Below are 16,944 nucleotides of genomic sequence, written 5' to 3'. Positions count from 1 at the left end.
AGTTACAGGGAGTGATGTGTCAGGCAGTGAAGGCAGGGAGTTGAAGTGCTCAGCAAACATACAGAGTAGTAGTAGTAGTTTCAGGTCCTTAGCCAGCAATTTCAAAGGGGGGGTTCTTTTTCTGAAAAAGTGGACCTTTTACCATATAATCCCCATGTACCTTGGTCAAATTTTACCCAGAGTGGACCTTTTTCCAGCAAAAAGGGGGGTTCTTTCGAACCCCCCCCTGGCTATGGGCCTGAGTTTATTTACTGTGACATTCTCCTCATAGGTATGGTACAACAATTTATAGCATAATAATGTTTATCACAATAAAATAAATAAAGAGACATGCAGTGTCTGCACATAATAAATAATACAACAAACTTGTACACCAGATCACTTGAACACAAGTCATTAGGTTAATTTTTTCTTTATTCTCATTTTCACATCAAAATTTACATAAAAATTTACAAAATGTACAATATCTCCTTTATATCTGACACTGGGACACCACATCGGTGCTTCTTTGACTTTAGTTCTTTGCAACTGCATGATGAAACCACTATGCAATACTGAATAATTGCACACAGAAAAGGCAACAATTAAAAGCAAATTCTGGAAAACAATACCAAGTTTCTAAAGAAGTCCACCATAAAATCATTCATTTTTTCGTGTTACATTTCATGCAAGTGCTCATACATGGGAAAAACAATTGCACCTCACTAACACAATACAACAACACAACATAAAGCTGGGAAAAGTGCTTCCTTTAATAAATATGCAATAGGCAAAAGCATCTTTTGGGGTACACAAATAATGTAACAGATTACATTACCTATAGGCAACACATTTAGTACAAAACAAACAATGACGAGAATGGGCTTAATGCAGGCTTCTAGATTGTAGGTAAGATCTTTTTTTAGATATTTGTGGATTTATCTTTGGGATTAAAAAAAGCAATATATTAGCATCCTTTACAACAAGTTCAATAGAAAATCAATTTCTGCACATTCATTTTTACTTTTATGAAAATAAGCTCTTACAATAGACATCTTGGCTTACTTACTGGCTCTTATAAGCTTCAACAAGTATGTCATGATTTTATCACCATATTTAACAGGTTTACTAAATATAGATATACAGGTTAATATATGACAGAAATTAGGTACTGAACAGGAATTGCCATTTTGGATCTGAAGTTGAGATATGTTTTCTTCACGTTTTTTTCACTTTGTTTTCACTCATGACATATATGTCACACTTTTAACTTTACCACAACCCAATAAAAATTCTTCTCGGCAATTTAGGTTTATGAGGCAAAAATCTTAACAATTCACATTTAACATATCATGACCACAATCAAAAATAGCACAACCCTGTCCACATAGTGTACCAAGCAATTCTTGATATGATCGTCAATTATCTCTTATTTGCAGATTTTATCATTTTCAATCCAATTTGATTGTGGTTGTTGAGCTAGCTGCACAATCACTTCCCATTTTACTGACGACCCAGCATATCTCATTGTGTTAGTTGTGCTTACTACCACTTCTGGGACACAATCTGGGTGTGCTTCTCCTCCTGCTTCATTGCTTTCTGGCAGTACTTAGAAGTCTGACCACAAAATCACCTTCTTTTGTTTATCACAGCTTAAAATCATTGATCCTCCTGGATGCCAAGAACATGCTACCACAGAATGACTGAAAGGAAAAATGGTTACACTGATATTAGAAATTGTGTTAGTTGAGAACACTGATTGTGTTGGATGTGATAATGTAAAACATCTCACCTATCACAATTAAGAGAATAGTCAATGCAAGAATATAACATTAATTTCTACAGCTTTGAGTTCTATTAATCCAAAATGTTCAGCTCAATTTTCAATAATGGAATTGAAGTTCTTTTGTCCATTGCTCTGACAATGAAACTAGCCAAATTGGTTAGTTAAAGAAACCTGTTGGTAACTTGACTGATGTTAGCATGAGCAATATTTGTTAATACTATAGTTCATTTTACCTTAAAGTAAAAGGCTGATGAATATTAAAATTTTCTTGGCAAGTGAGCATTATTTTATGTGGAAATGGTAATATTCAAAAATAGTTTTTTAAATAATATTTACAAAAATAAAAATAAAATAAAATAAAATAAAATAAAAGAAAGCAAGAAATGTCACCATAGCTATTTTAACATACAGTAATATATGACATTAAAACTAAAGGAAAAAAATGATCGTTTCCACTCACTTGTGTTCTTTCAGCTGCCTCTCAACCTTGTTCTTTTTAATGTCCCAAATGAATACTGTGCCGTCACCGCCCCCTACAGTCACGTATTCTCCGTCAGGACTGAACACTGCTCTCGACCAATCACAGCCCACGTGAAATCCTCCAGTGCAGAAAGTCCCCGTCACTTGGTTCATGCGGAGGTCGATGATTTTTAAAGTGTCGTCTCTTGAACAACTTAGGAGATAGTTACGATCTGCAAAAGGGAGATGAATTTGGGTCTTATATAGTCAAATAAAACATTATCCATATTGGATGTTTAAAATATGCATTCTACTTGCAACTAATAGAGACTTAAGATAGAGAATGAATATTCAAGACAAGATTATTTCAGTGTATTGTGCTGCCTCTTACGGTTCAAACACATACCCCTGAATAGTGTCTCTAGACCCTCCTTGCAGAGAGAGAGAGAGAGAGAGAGAGTGAGAGAGAGTGAGAGTGAGAGAGTCATTCATTGTACTGTGCTGCCACCTACAGTTTATAAACCTAACCAGTGTCCCCAGCCCTCCTTACCTGGTGACAGATCCAGTGATGTGACCCTCCCCTGCAGAGAGATCTCATTGGCGCTGGACTCGGACCTGGTGTCCCAGAAACGTATCCTCTTGTCAAAATGGCCACTGATGATGTTGCTGCCGAACCCGTCTGATGTGACAAGATCATTGCAGCTGGAGCCAGCAAATATTGTCTTGATGCCTGAGAAAAAGAAATAACCTGTATGTTTGACTTGCTCGTAAACAGCAATTCCAATGATTTTTTTTTTTTAATTTCTGAAAAAAATGGACCCTTTTCACCCCCTTGGTTGACCAAATTTGATAAATGAAATAGAACCTAGTTCATATTTCAAGTCAGAGTGGACCTGTTCCTCTACAGCCTGTTAAAACTCATATATATTGGTATAATTCAAGGTATAGGCACCTCTGCTGTTATGAAACACACAACTATGCAACCAACTGACCTTAAACAGGGGGGCATTTCAGCCTGAGATTTCTACACATACTTCTTTGCAAAACCTTTTTAGCCTCCTGATACTTCAGGCCTAATGGTCATAAGGATTTATTAACAAAAGTAGAAACATTGACCAGCAATAGAGGGAACAACACTTAACTTACTCGATGTGATTTTACTAGCCAGTATTAGCATTCCATACTGTTCTTCAGAATAATGTATCTGTAATTTTAGTAAATATATGCCATGATATATAGGTGACTCACATGCCCTGCTGACTAGATCCCATATCTTTAACGTCCTGTCATGACTTCCTGAGACAACTTTATTGGAATCCCCCAGAAACTTGGCAGCCAACACCTTCCCACTGTGTCCTGTCAGCGTATGCTGGAAATAGGGGTCATAAAATGTTAACAGGAGCTTATTATGAACTTGTGATAGATACTGTCTTAAACTTTGAACTTTTAAGGCAAATGTTTTTTATGGAATCTATGTCAAAAATGTGACTGCTAACACCTTATCAGGGTGAGTGATAATATGACAAATACTTTTATATTAAAAATTGGCATTAAGAACATTTCAATTTATGGATTTTTATAAAAATACCAAATATATAGAGCCCAGTGAATTTAACATGCTATTATTACCTTAAGTAATTTATAGAAAAAAAACCTATCGTAGGAAATATGAACAGGTGTTTATGAATGTGTACGTGTTTGTGCATGCATGTGTGTGTGTACAAGTCTTGAGGTCCACTCACCCTTAACCTGTGATCTTGAAGTGACCAAACTCGACTAGCAAAGTCATTAGAAGCACCAAGAATCAAGGTTTCCTGGAAAATATTTGAAAATTTATGAATTTAGACAAAAGAGCCCATATAATCAACACTTTCACACACATTTTACAAAACTGACAAAAATTTTGACATCATGTGTGTTTATCATGACATATGTTTTACTTCGTACTCACCTCTGTATTGACATCGAGAGACATGACACCTGCGTTACTCCCTAACAGAGTCCCAACTGTTTCACAGCGACCTAAAATTGAGGAGGAAAAAGTTGGGAGCGATGTCATCTCAAAATACAGCTTACAAGTGCTTTAAGACAGCATTTATCACTGCATTAATGTGATCAAAATACACAAATAAGGAAGTTTTTTTTCCTAAGGTAAAATATCTTTTACAGTTTTGAAGTTTAGATGTTTGACTACCAAAATGGAAGTGGTAATGAAATCGTTTTGATTAATTCTAAAAAATAATAATGTTAAGTCATATCTCCATAGATCTCAAAATTGGATTGTAATACAATTGGTTTTAATCTATATTTGTATATCAAATTTTGTAAAAAAAAAATAAAGCAGGGCACATACTAAGGATTTAAAACAAGGCAGCAAAGCTGTCAAATGTACAGACAAAAAACAGAAAATAAAGATGCAAAAAAAGGTAATTTTGTCAATTTTGATGCAATAATAAATAATGCTTATAATAGCACTGTCAGTCAACACTGAATTTTAATCATGCACAACAGGTAACACGGTCAATAACAGGAGCGGACCCTGAGATATTTTCTGACAGTATTCCAAAGTATCTATGTTGATCCATCCTCCATTTTGATGGTCTTTCAACAGAAAAAAATAGATACCAGTCAATATAAACTTAATAACCTGTCTTAAAGAAGACCCAGAAGATGGTCTCAATCTTCGATAAGATTACAGTTTCAGGACCATGAGAGACTATAGTCACATGATGAAAGTCTCAATATTTGAAAAATGATGACAGTGCATAAAATAATTTTAAATAATGTTTAAAGACATAAAAAAATACAATTGCTTATGTGGAAATACAGAAAATGTGCAGAGCCTCGAGCGGGTGAGAGTTAAAAGTCACAAATGCAAGTGTTTGAGAAAAAATTGTAAAGGAAAACATAACAATACTAGAAAACCACCGAGAGTGCAGACCTCTGCCAAGGCAGCAATTGTTGATTATTGTTGATTATTGATTGATTATTGAGCTAGACCACCACTAAAAACTAATCATTGTCCTCTTTGGCCCAATTCTGACAGTTCCTGAAAATTTCAGCAAAATCGGTCCATAACTTTTTGAGTTATGTTGATGACAGACAAACAGGGGTGAAAATATAACCTCCTAGGCAGAGCCTGAGGTAAATATAATTTCAATGAAGCTGCTATTCAAACTTTTAATCTTTGATTATATATATATATATATATATATATATATATATATAATAACCTGTATAATTATCACTGCTTATTTATTATTAATCTAGCAGAGAGCTTAACTTTTGGGAGTTTACAAGGAAATATCAACAAGTGTGCTTTATGTAATCTCCTTTAATGGCCTATCAATTAGGCAAATGACTTTATAACTCAGAAATTAGCTAAGTGATACCAAAGGGATATTAACAGACTGACCCTCTCAAAGGTCTTTCAGGCCCATAAGTCACATCTTAAGAAAAGCACAAAACAATAATGCACAAAATAGGAGACTACCAATTCTGATGCAATAATACATTATGTTTTACTGCACAGTCAACATCAAATTTTAATTATGCACAACAGGTAACAACGATGAAAGTAAAAGTATAAGGCTTCAGGCCCATCAGAGTTCAAGTTTATACTTAGAAAGTGCCAGAATAAGAAAAATGAAAATTTCACACAAAATTGCATAAATTCAATAATAAATGATAACCCAATTGACCTGGCTTTCTAATTTGAACTGCATGCCAATCCTAAAAATCATAATTGTAAGTTTAAAATAATAATAAGTAACACAGTTTTCTTTTCATAATGTTTGCAGTAGCAATGCAAAAATATTGTTGTCAATTTTGATGTAACATTACATAATAAATTATAGAATAATTATCACCAATCTTTGATTATTGACAATAAATAGCATGGACATGTAGAAAATTTGATTACCATTCGGCTTTATTTCCATGGGAGCTCCGAGTCCCACAATGAATATGCCAAAAAGATAATGAATATTTCACTCAAATGTATAACTTCCAGAAAAAGAAGCCAATTAGACTGCTTTTCCAACTCATTCTGCATTTTAGTCCTGTGTTTCTTTTTTAAAGGTTTGACAGTCATAACACGGTTTTCCCATAATGCTCATCATAGCAGCAGCACCAAAAATTGTGTTTTCTTCTATTTTGATGCAATATTACATAATGCTTAACAGCATAATGACCATCAATTTTTAATAATAGAATATTAGTAACATGGACATTCAGAAAACATGACAAGCAAAGGTCTTCAGGATCATGGAACTTCAAAGTCACACCTTGAAAATGCCAATAAGTGGAAAATTAAATTTTCACAAAAAACTGTTTAACTGCCAGAAAAAATTACCAAACAGACTGCATTGCCAACTGAAGCTGTATTTTAGACCCATGTTTCTTTCCTGTAAGTTTGAAAACAGTAAGTGACATGGTTTTTCTTAAATGGACATCATGGGAGCAGTGCCCAAAATAGGGGTTTCTTCAAATTTTGATGCAATATTACATAATGTTTAACAGCATAATGACCATCAATTTTTAATCATAAAATATTAGTATCATGGATATTCAGAAAATGTGATTAGCAAAGGTCTGCAGGCTCATGAAACTTCAAAGTCACATCTTAAAAATGCCAAAATGTAAACAAGACAGCACTGTTCTGAAATGGGTTTATTTCCATTTTTAACATTTTTTTAACATAAAACAAAATAAACAGTTTGTTGCCATTTTTATATGACCAACTAAGAAAATTGACGAGATGGGAAAAATATCAATAGAACAGTGTTTAATGTCCAATTTCCTCCATTCCTCCATTCTGAACATAGTGGATGATTGAGTCTGACAAACTGCAATGATGAGTTTATTACTATTTTTGACACTTTATTACACAATACACGATAACAAGTTTACCATCATTTTTACACAATCAATTAACAATGTTGTAAAGATGCAAGAAATATCAAACAAACACTTTTACGTATCTTATTAGTTAAATAATGAGACTGTTAACATGCCTAATAATTGAATCTGAGGGAATGTGAAAAAACAGCATAACTTCTAAAATAAAGGCCCGATCATGCTGATTTTCGAACTTGACCTGCATATTATGAATATCCATCAGTTCTGTTAGTTTTAAGCCAAAAGGTAAAATGTTATTTCACTAATCGTGTTATCGGTGTTGCATATATGCTGAGAAAAGTGAAAAAACAGCGTAACTTCCCTAAAAATGACCCGATCATGCTGATTTTCGAACTTAACCTGCAGATTATGAATATTCATCAGTTTTGTAAGTTTCAAGCCAAAAAGTAAAATGGTTTTCCACTTATCGTGTTATCGGTGCTGCATATATGCTGAAAAAAGTGAAAAAACAGCATAACTTCCCTAAAAATGGCCCGATCATGCTGATTTTCGAATTTGACCTGCGTATTAGGAATATTCACCAGTTCTGTAAGTTTCAAGCCAAAAGCAAAAACGGTGTTCCACTTATCGTGTTATCGGTAAAAGTGCACGACGGCGACGACGGCGCCGACAGGCGCAGATGATGGCTATATGTACAGACACATCTGTGTCTGTACATAAAAAGGCATTACTTCACCAAAACTGAACCGATCGAACTTATTTTTTAACTTCATCTGTATTTCAATAACATTGATCACCCCTGTGAATTTCAAGACAATTGGCCAATTGATTTTCCTTGAAATGTGTTATCGGTATTGCATATATGCTGAAAAAACAGCATAACTTCCATAAAATTGCTCCGATCACGCTGATTTTCGAACTTGATCTGCGTTTTATGAATATTCATCAGTTCTGTAAGTTTCAAACCAAAAGGTAAAACGGTTTTTCACTTATCGTGTTATCGGTGTTGCATACATGCTGAAAAAAATGAAAAAATAGCATAACTTTCATAAAAATGGCCCGATCATGCTGATTTTCGAACTTGACCTGCATAATATGAATATTCATCAGTTCTGTAAGTTTCAAGCCAAAAGGTAAAATGGTTTTTCACTTATTGTGTTATCGGTGTTATAAATATGCTGAAAAAAGGGAAAAAACAACATAACTTCCATCAAAATGGCCTGATCATGCTGATTTTCGAACTTGACCTGCATATTATGAATATTCATCAGTTCTGTAAGTTTCAAGCCAAAAGGTAAAACGGTTTTTCACTTATCGTGTTATCGGTGAAAGTGCATGGCGGCGACGATGACAGATGCAGGTGATGGCTATATGTACAGACACATCTGTGTCTGTACATAAAAACAGCATAACTTTCATTGAAAAAAATGAAAAAACAGCATAAATTCCCTAAAAGTGACCCGATCATGCTGTTTTTGGAACTTGACCTGCGTATTATGAATATTCATCAGTTCTGTAAGTTTCAAGCCAAAAGGTAAAATGGTTTTCCACTTATCGTGTTATCAGTGTTGTATAAATGCTAAAAACAGTGAAAAAACAGCATAAATTCCCTGAAAGTGACCCGATCATGCTGATTTTCGAACTTGACCTGCGTATTATGAATATTCATCAGTTCTGTAAGTTTCAAGCCAAAAGGTAAAATGGTTCTCCACTTATCGTGTTATCGGTGCTGCATATATGCTGAAAAAAGTGAAAAAAACAGTATAAATTCCCTAAAAATGACCCGATCATGCTGATTTTCGAACTTGACCTGCGTATTATGAATATTCATCAGTTCTGTAAGTTTCAAACCAAAAGAAAAAACAGTTTTCCACTTATCGTGTTATTGGTGAAAGTGCACGGCGACGACGACAGACGCAGGTGACGGCTATATGTACAGACACATCTGTGTCTGTACATAAAAACAAGGCAGCAAAGCTGTCAAATGTACAGACAAAAAGCAGGAAATAACTATGCACAAAATAGGCTACTGTCAATTCTGATGCAAAAGTACATTATGTTAAACTGCAAATTCAACATCAAATTTAAATTATGCTCAACAGGTAATACCAATGTAAGTAAAATGTGTAACAAGCATAAGGCTTCAGGCCCATGGCAGTTCAAGTTCACACTTTGAAAATGTATAACTTCCAGAAAAAGAAGCCAATTAGACTGCTTTTCCAACTCAGGCTGCATTTTAGTCCTGTATTTCTTTTCTGAACGTTTGGCAATCATCAGTAACATGGTTTTCCCATAATGGTCATCATGGCAGCAGCACCCAAAATTGTGTTTTCTTCTATTCTGATGCAATATTACATAGTGGTTAACAGCATAATGACCGTCAATTTTTAATAATAAAATATGCGTATCATGGATTTTCAGAAAATGTGACTAGCATGTGTCTTCAAGCCCATGGAACTTCAAAGTCACACCTTGAAAATGCCAATATGTGAAAAATTAAATTTTCACAAAAAAAACTGTTTAACTAGCAGAAAGAATTACCAAACAGACTGCATTGCCTACTGAAGCTGTATTTTAGTCCCATGTTTCTTTCCTGTAAGTTTGAGAACAGTAAGTGACATGATTTTTCTTAAATGGTCATCATGGAAGCAGTGCCCAAAATATTTTTTTCCAAATTTTGATGCAATATTACATAACGTTTAACAGCATAATGACCATCAATTTTTAATAATAAAATATTAGTATTATGGATATTCAGAAAATGTGACTAGCAAAGGTCTTCAGGCCCATGGAACTTCAAAGTCACAACTTGAAAATGCCAAAATGTAAACAAGACAGCACTATTCTGAAATGGGTTTATTTCCATTTTTAACACTTTTTTAACATAAAACAAAATTAACAGTTTACTGCCATTTTTATATGATCAACTAAGAAAATTGATGAGATGTGAAAAATATCAATAGAACAGTGTCAAATGTCCAATTTCCTCCATTCTGAGTTTCTGAACATAGTGAATGATTGAATCTTACAAACTGCAATGATATGAGTTTATTTCCATTTTTGACACCTTATTACACAATACACGATTACAAGTTTACCATCATTTTTACGTAATCAACTAACAATGTTGTAAAGATGCAGGAAATGTCAAACAAACACTTTTACGTATCTTATTAATTAAATAATGAGACTGTTAACATGCCTAAGAATTGAATCTGAGGAAATGTGAAAAAACAGCATAACTTATAAAATAATGGTCCGATTATGCTGATTTTCGAACTTGACCTGCGTTTTAGTAAGACTGATTACTCCTGTGAGTTTCATGACAACAGGCCTATGGGTTTTCCTTGAAATGTGTTAACAGTGTTGCATATATGCTGAAAAGTGAAAAAACAGCATAACTACTAAAATAGTGGCCCGATCATGCCGATTTTCGAACTTGATCTGCGTTTTAGTAAGATTGATTACTCCTGTGAGTTTCATGACAACAGGCCTATCAGTTTTCCTTGAAATGTGTTAACAGTGTTGCATATATGCTGAAAAGTGAAAAAACAGCATAAATTCTACAATAATGGCCCGATCATGCTGATTTTCGAACTTGACCTGTGTTTTATGAATATTCATCAGCTCTGTAAATATAAAGCCAAAAAGTAAAACTGTCTTCCACTTATGGTGTTAACGCTGAAAGTGCACGGCGACGGCGACGGCGACATGATCGGCGACGGCGACGGCGACGACAGACGCAGGTGATGGCAATATGTACAGACACATCTGTGTCTGTACATAAAAAGAGAGGTAAAAGATAAATTAAAAGCATCTACATTGCAATTATTTTTAAGAATCTAAACAATCATTTACAAAATGGATAACTATAATATGATGTATTAGCCTATCTGCCTAGTGATGGTTAGGAAAAAAACTAATTGCGTTTCTCTGTGAATGAAAATCATTTGTGCAACTGATCTAAAAGGTTTTGATTTCATCAGGGAAAAATAAAAACCCATTTTTGTATAAAACACAAAATAAATATTTATCAATTAATGAAACTGTAATATTCTAATCTTCCCAAATCAAAACGTATTAAATAATATATTTATTATAAATTTGTTCATGATGATCTCTTAATCCAATGATAGATCTAATCATTTGTTTATCAAGGTTTTTATCTGTCTAATAAGAGAGTTAGTCTAAGGGTGTTTGCATAACATCCAACCTGTTGATTTTCCCATTAGCTCTTCTAATATTGTGCCTACATAGATCAAACACAGCGACTGTACTATGTTATTGACAAACAAATCAGAAATCTGTCAAAAATTTGGTCTGCCAAAATTTTTGACTAAAAATAAATCAGTAATACCCCCTTTAATGAAAAAGTGCATCTGATTCATATAAAGAATGGCAGAAATGAATAAAGAAACAGCTAATGCCAAAGATCAGTATTTAAAATTTCTTTAGTTACTTGTTACAGATTTACCTTGCATTGGTCTTTGGTTCTGTTTTAAAACCAGTCTTTATATCAATTCCTGTTAACAGAAGTGTGTCTTATTTATGTCACTTACCACTTTTGTATTCCCAGAGTTTAATTTTCCTATCAGTGCCCCCTGTGGCAAACAATCGGCCAGAATAGCTCCACCTGATGGCGTTCACCTCACCCTCATGGGCATCCTGGAGCAAAAATTAACAAAACATTCTTTTCTTTTATTAATATTTACATGGAAACTCATTTGGTTTTAGACTATTTTATTTTTCATTATAACTCAGAGAACAATATTTATTCACAATTCTGTATCTTTTTTTTGTTTTTAACTTTTTCAATATATTTCAATATTTTACTCATTTCAACAACTCTTTTCCTGAGAACTTCACAATGATAAAAGGGCATTGCATTTCAATAACAATGCCCAAAATGATCATTTTACAACATTTTAAACAAAAATAAGTAAAACTTACAAGTTTACAAAGGGCTTTGGTGGGCAGGGAAACACTCAGGCAGAAAGGTACGGGCGGATTACTGGATATACTTCCACTGCTCTGGTGTGAGCGGTCAGGTTTTATAGTCACTTGTTCCTTGGCTGCCTCCGCCAACTCCCGCTGCATTTTGGCCTGTCGCATCCTGAAAATATCGCAATTTTAAGTCAAATTATGTTAAGATGAATATATTTCCAGCTGCAAATTTAAATGGTCAGATGTTATGCCACTTTGAGCTGCATTTAAACTTGCTACTTGCTGAGGACACTATTTTCTAAAATCATTTGGTCACTTGAAAAAAAAATTAAATATATTTAAAAATCTCAATGGCAAAAGGATAATACTTTTCTTTGCTTTTTGAGCACATTAATTGAACCAGTGCTTTTCTGCCAACAACATATTCTAAAACCACCTGAGTAACCAAGTACAGTATACTAAATATTTATCATACCCAAAACTGAAAGTCCTATTCCTACAAAACACTGTGACAATACAGCATTTTCTGATTGGCTTCAAGGCACTGATATTTCTTTTCCCCCCAAATCACACACAGACGATTGTTTCTTCCACTATTTTTTTGATTGGAGAAGTCAGTTTACATTGTTTATGTGAACAAAAGAGCAAAAACACAAAAATGAAAGTTTGTAAGAGCAGCTGATCCTTAATAATACCAAAATAGTTCTCTTTTTGACAAAGAATAAAAACTGCACACAAAGTTAATCAGCAGAATTTTTCTTATTTTTAGACCAATCTTTCTGGACACTCGGAGTCACCTATTTGTAGTGATTACAATTATTTTCACCTTTTCTCACTGAATTAACAAAACAAACAAAACATCTAGCCTATGAAATATGGTGCTTAGCTACTAAATGACCCGATTTTAGTTCCCAAGTTGTTTTTGCAACTTCTGTCAATGTTGAGTCATCGTCATACATGTGGATTTCACCATGTTTAATGTTTTTTATCAATAATATATTATATCAATTTAAAGATTACCTACCCCATAAGGACAGTATTACTGTTACAGCTTGAACTGAAATCCTCACAAGACACACAGTACAATATAATGGCAAAATGCAGCCATCTTCCACACCTTTCCTGGACTAAATCATGTTAAAACACTAAAAACCTTGTTTTCTCCAATTTCAAGTACTAGTATTCCATATTCCACTTCCTCTAGAGGTATGGCCCAGCCTCAAGTCGTGCTGATATCAAATATTAAATACATTCCTTACTTAGTCATAGCTTTTGCTTTCAAAATTATTCCAAGCACCTTTTCAAAGTCATTCAGTCATGTGTTGATCTGTTGACTTCTTACTTGGCATTTTCTGGACTTGACTTGCCAAGTCAGGAAATTTCTTTTTTTTTTTTAGATCAAAATCCTGTATATAGTGTCGCTGATACTTATCTTTAGATTATAATTTTTAGAGCTTGAGACAAAAATTAATCTAATCTTAATGTATATTTATTCAATAGCTGGATAAAAGCGCTATTATTATTGAGAGAAGAGTTTCATTAGCTCTGTATGTATCAATTTAAATTATTGTTTTTCTTTTTATCAAGAGCTTATAAAATATGTAGGTTTTACCTCCAATATTTCTGTGACTGTCGCTATTATTATTATTATTATTATTATTATTAATATTGTTATTATTATTATTTTTATTATTATTACTTTTACATGACGGAGAACTAATACTACAAGAAAGGAATAAACCACAAAGCTCTTGAAGAAGCTACACTCTCAACCAGAATAGCTTAGATACCAATATTATAATAATCCATTTTCTGAGGTTGTATTCACAAGCTAACAAACTGAAATGTTAATATTGTCTGCATTTGCAGGCTTATTATCTTGGGCTTTAACAAAATTGGCTACATTTATAAGCTGACCAACTTTTATGCTGCCTTCATTCAAAATCTAACCAATCAATTTGAACTAAAAAACTGATAAAATCTACAAGAGTTTTCTTTTTCATCCCCTCTAGGAGGACATTCAGAACAGTGGACTGACAGATCCGTGGATCAAAAGTGGCGACCCGCTTAAAAGCTTGCCAATTAATTCCGGATCACACATTGAATAGATTCCCTGCGGGGATTACACAACAAGCATTCAAGTGGGGTTAACCATTTTTGATCTGTGGATCTATTAGTCTGAATGCTTCACTGAGTCTCACCTAAATGCAACATCGTTTTCTTCATTCAGCTTGTCAGCCATGAGTGCTTTCTGCTCCATCCATCTCGTCACCAGCTCATTATTTTCTTCGTGGATTTTCCGGAATTTCTCCTCCAGTGAAGTAAACGCAAGCTGCAGAGCTTGCTGCTCATCTTTTAACATCTGGAGGGAAGACGGATGGAAAAATAACCTTGAGATTCAAGCCAGTAGAAACTTATCAGCAGATTTCGACTTGAACCGTGCAATGACTTAACTCTAACAGAAAAACCAAAGGCAGGCAAAAAGAAAAATGGTACCACTTTCCCAGAAAAAATTCTAAAATTTTTCAATGTTACTTTGATCTTCGTGTGGCTGAAAAATTCCTAGTTAATATGAAATAATGACTGTGTTACTACATCCAAGTTATTGATTCAAGCATTAAGCTTGAACTATAATCTCTTGTCATGAATCTCATTATCCTTAATTAAAAGTGATACAGAAAACAGAAAACTTGCAGTAGGCTATTATCCATAGACTGAGTGTAACACCTCACCTGATTGGTTGCTTCTAACTCCATAATAGTTCCCTCTAATGATTTGTTAGCAGCCACCATGGCACGGATATTGGATTCCATATCAGACAGCCTGAGATGTATGAAAAGATACTTGTCTATTTGAGAATTGACAGAGCAAAGTAATTATATGACAATAACACAAATGCTCACAAATATAATTGTAAATCATATGAAAGTAATGCAATATTGAAACACTGATGTACGTAAAAACAACAGAAAATCTATTGTATTTTTGAACTTGCTGATAACTTTGACTGATTTGTAGTCACAATTTCGATCCTGTAATGTTTATATAAAATTACTGTCAGTAGTTATTGGTAATAAGATGATTTCTCAATTGCAAATTCTAGTCTTTTTAACCTGGCTACCAACACTTACTTTCCATCTTTACTTTGGATTTCCCTTTCTTTTTCTTGGAGTATATTGTTTAAATCAATAATCCTCTGAGAGTTCTAAAAAGTAAACAAGATTATGTTTTTGACTTGATATTTGTCTCTTCTATCAGTTTATATTTGTGTAATAAATTTTCTTATATTCTGATCAGAATTTACAGAGAATGTGATTAGTACTTAGTTTGTGTGTGTTAAAGGTGTATACGAGACCTGTGTGTGTGCTTGTGCATGCATGTGTGTGTGTGCGTGCGAGACAGAGAGAGAAAAATTTATATATATAGAGAGAGATTACCTCCCCTTTCTTTCTATGAAGCTCTGTCAATTCTTCCTGTAACTTAAATAGTTTCTGTTCTAGCTCTCTAACCCTTTCTGCTCCTATGACCCCACCTCCACCACTATAAAGAACAAAAACAGTATGTAATTCAAGCAAATACATGTACTGGGGCAACACTACCAAAAATATATATTACAAAATGTATACAATATTATATGCATACACAGGACACTTCAAAGGTTTGGATTTTGTTCAGTTTAGAGATTGATTAAAATTCAGAAGTCGGCTAAAATCCAAGCAGAAACCGACTTTAATTCAGCTAAAAATGTCTACAATATACCTTTTTTCTTCTCGTTGTGTGCAAAAATAATCTGAGAAAGCTAAAAGCACCACATCATGTTATTGGAAAATCCGTGAGACTTTGGATACTGTACTAGTAATTCATTCTGACTAGTTGAATATGGAATTTTTTTTATCTCAGCTACTTCTCAGCTAATATTTAAGAAGTTCATATGTCATTGAAATTCAGTTTTACTCACCCAGAATCAGTTTTTAAACTAAGCTCCAGGTTTTCATGCTTTAGTCTTTCCGTCTCTAATGTAAGCTGAAGGTTCTTTGTCCGCACTGAATCCACACTTTCAAATAATTTATTGTCTGGAAAAAAAAAACGGTAAGGTTATGTGATCAGACAGATTATTATAATAATTTCTGTCTTACATCTAGCCATAAAACTTTTTTAACATTTTATGATAACCCTTTAGAAAGTTTCTAACAGGAATCCCACGAGTAGGTGTGTGAAATATGTAGTGCTAGTTCAGCGACAGCTGCTTTTTAATGCATCCCTGTACAAACTGTGTCAAGAAAAGAAAAAGGATCAAATCTGCAATTTTTAACCTATTTGAAATAGGGTAGGCATTTTGGCTAAATACAAAATTTGATAATAAGGTGTTAAATGCTAACAGAGACAACAATAATAAAATAAATCAATTTCAAAACACCAAGTTATTTTCACTTCCCTTTACACTACATGTGGCTGTCTTGTGGCTGTGCTATATCTACAATTATAATCTTTCATTTTCATTTGGGGCAAATGCAGTTGATCCGTCTCTTTCACAAAACTCTAAGCAGACTGATATGAAAAATTTCAGATTTTCTTCATCTGAATCTCAGCAGTGGGCGGTGGGAGTGAAAAATAAGAGAAAATGGATTACCTTACAAACACACAGTTACTGAGTCAGCTAGCTAGTGTCAACAGCAGACTATCATTTCCTTGCTGGCAATTAAACATTCAGATTCACTGTTCCTTATTCCAGTTAACAGAAAGAAGGCTGGAAAAAGGGTCTACTCACGTGCTTGTATTAAACTTAGGAAAGGCTGATGCTCGCGTTTGTCGCGTTCTTTAATTAAGTCCCGAATTGTACTTTTCCAATCTTGCTTTGCAACTCCTTCCATCATGTTTTCCTGAGCAGCAGAGTCAATTATGAGATTGTATTTGCT

The 16,944-nt window shown here is 33.9% G+C and overlaps 1 protein-coding gene across 1 annotated transcript; it reads right to left on the bottom strand.

Annotated features, from left to right (window-relative positions):
* Window positions 1-396: 396 nt before the first annotated feature.
* On the bottom strand, window positions 397-16,940 carry LOC106177136 (autophagy-related protein 16-1). Its single transcript, XM_013559825.3, has 14 exons — window positions 16,797-16,940; window positions 15,987-16,101; window positions 15,466-15,568; window positions 15,160-15,233; window positions 14,761-14,851; window positions 14,230-14,390; window positions 12,035-12,197; window positions 11,644-11,749; window positions 4,176-4,246; window positions 3,967-4,038; window positions 3,473-3,593; window positions 2,775-2,954; window positions 2,226-2,457; window positions 397-1,682 (listed from the first exon to the last, which is right to left on the bottom strand). The coding sequence occupies exons 1-14, from the start codon at window positions 16,900-16,902 to the stop codon at window positions 1,589-1,591; spliced, it is 1,689 nt and encodes a 562-aa protein (XP_013415279.1). The 5' UTR covers window positions 16,903-16,940; the 3' UTR covers window positions 397-1,588.
* Window positions 16,941-16,944: the final 4 nt, after the last annotated feature.

This window comes from Lingula anatina, chromosome 10 (genome assembly GCF_051362555.1).
Source record: "Lingula anatina isolate TDL-2025a chromosome 10, LinAna3.0, whole genome shotgun sequence".
Taxonomy (NCBI): domain Eukaryota; kingdom Metazoa; phylum Brachiopoda; class Lingulata; order Lingulida; family Lingulidae; genus Lingula; species Lingula anatina.
This window is presented reverse-complemented; position numbering and strand designations above follow the sequence as displayed.

Coding starts and splice junctions, on each gene's coding strand:
- LOC106177136 (XM_013559825.3), bottom strand. CDS start 16,902: ATGATGGAAGGAGTTGCAAAGCAAGATTGGAAAAGTACAATTCGGGAC. Junction 12,198..14,229: donor GAAAACGATGTTGCATTTAG/GTGAGACTCAGT, acceptor CGATATTTTCAG/GATGCGACAGGCCAAAATGC. Junction 4,039..4,175: donor CTCTCGATGTCAATACAGAG/GTGAGTACGAAG, acceptor AATATTTTCCAG/GAAACCTTGATTCTTGGTGC.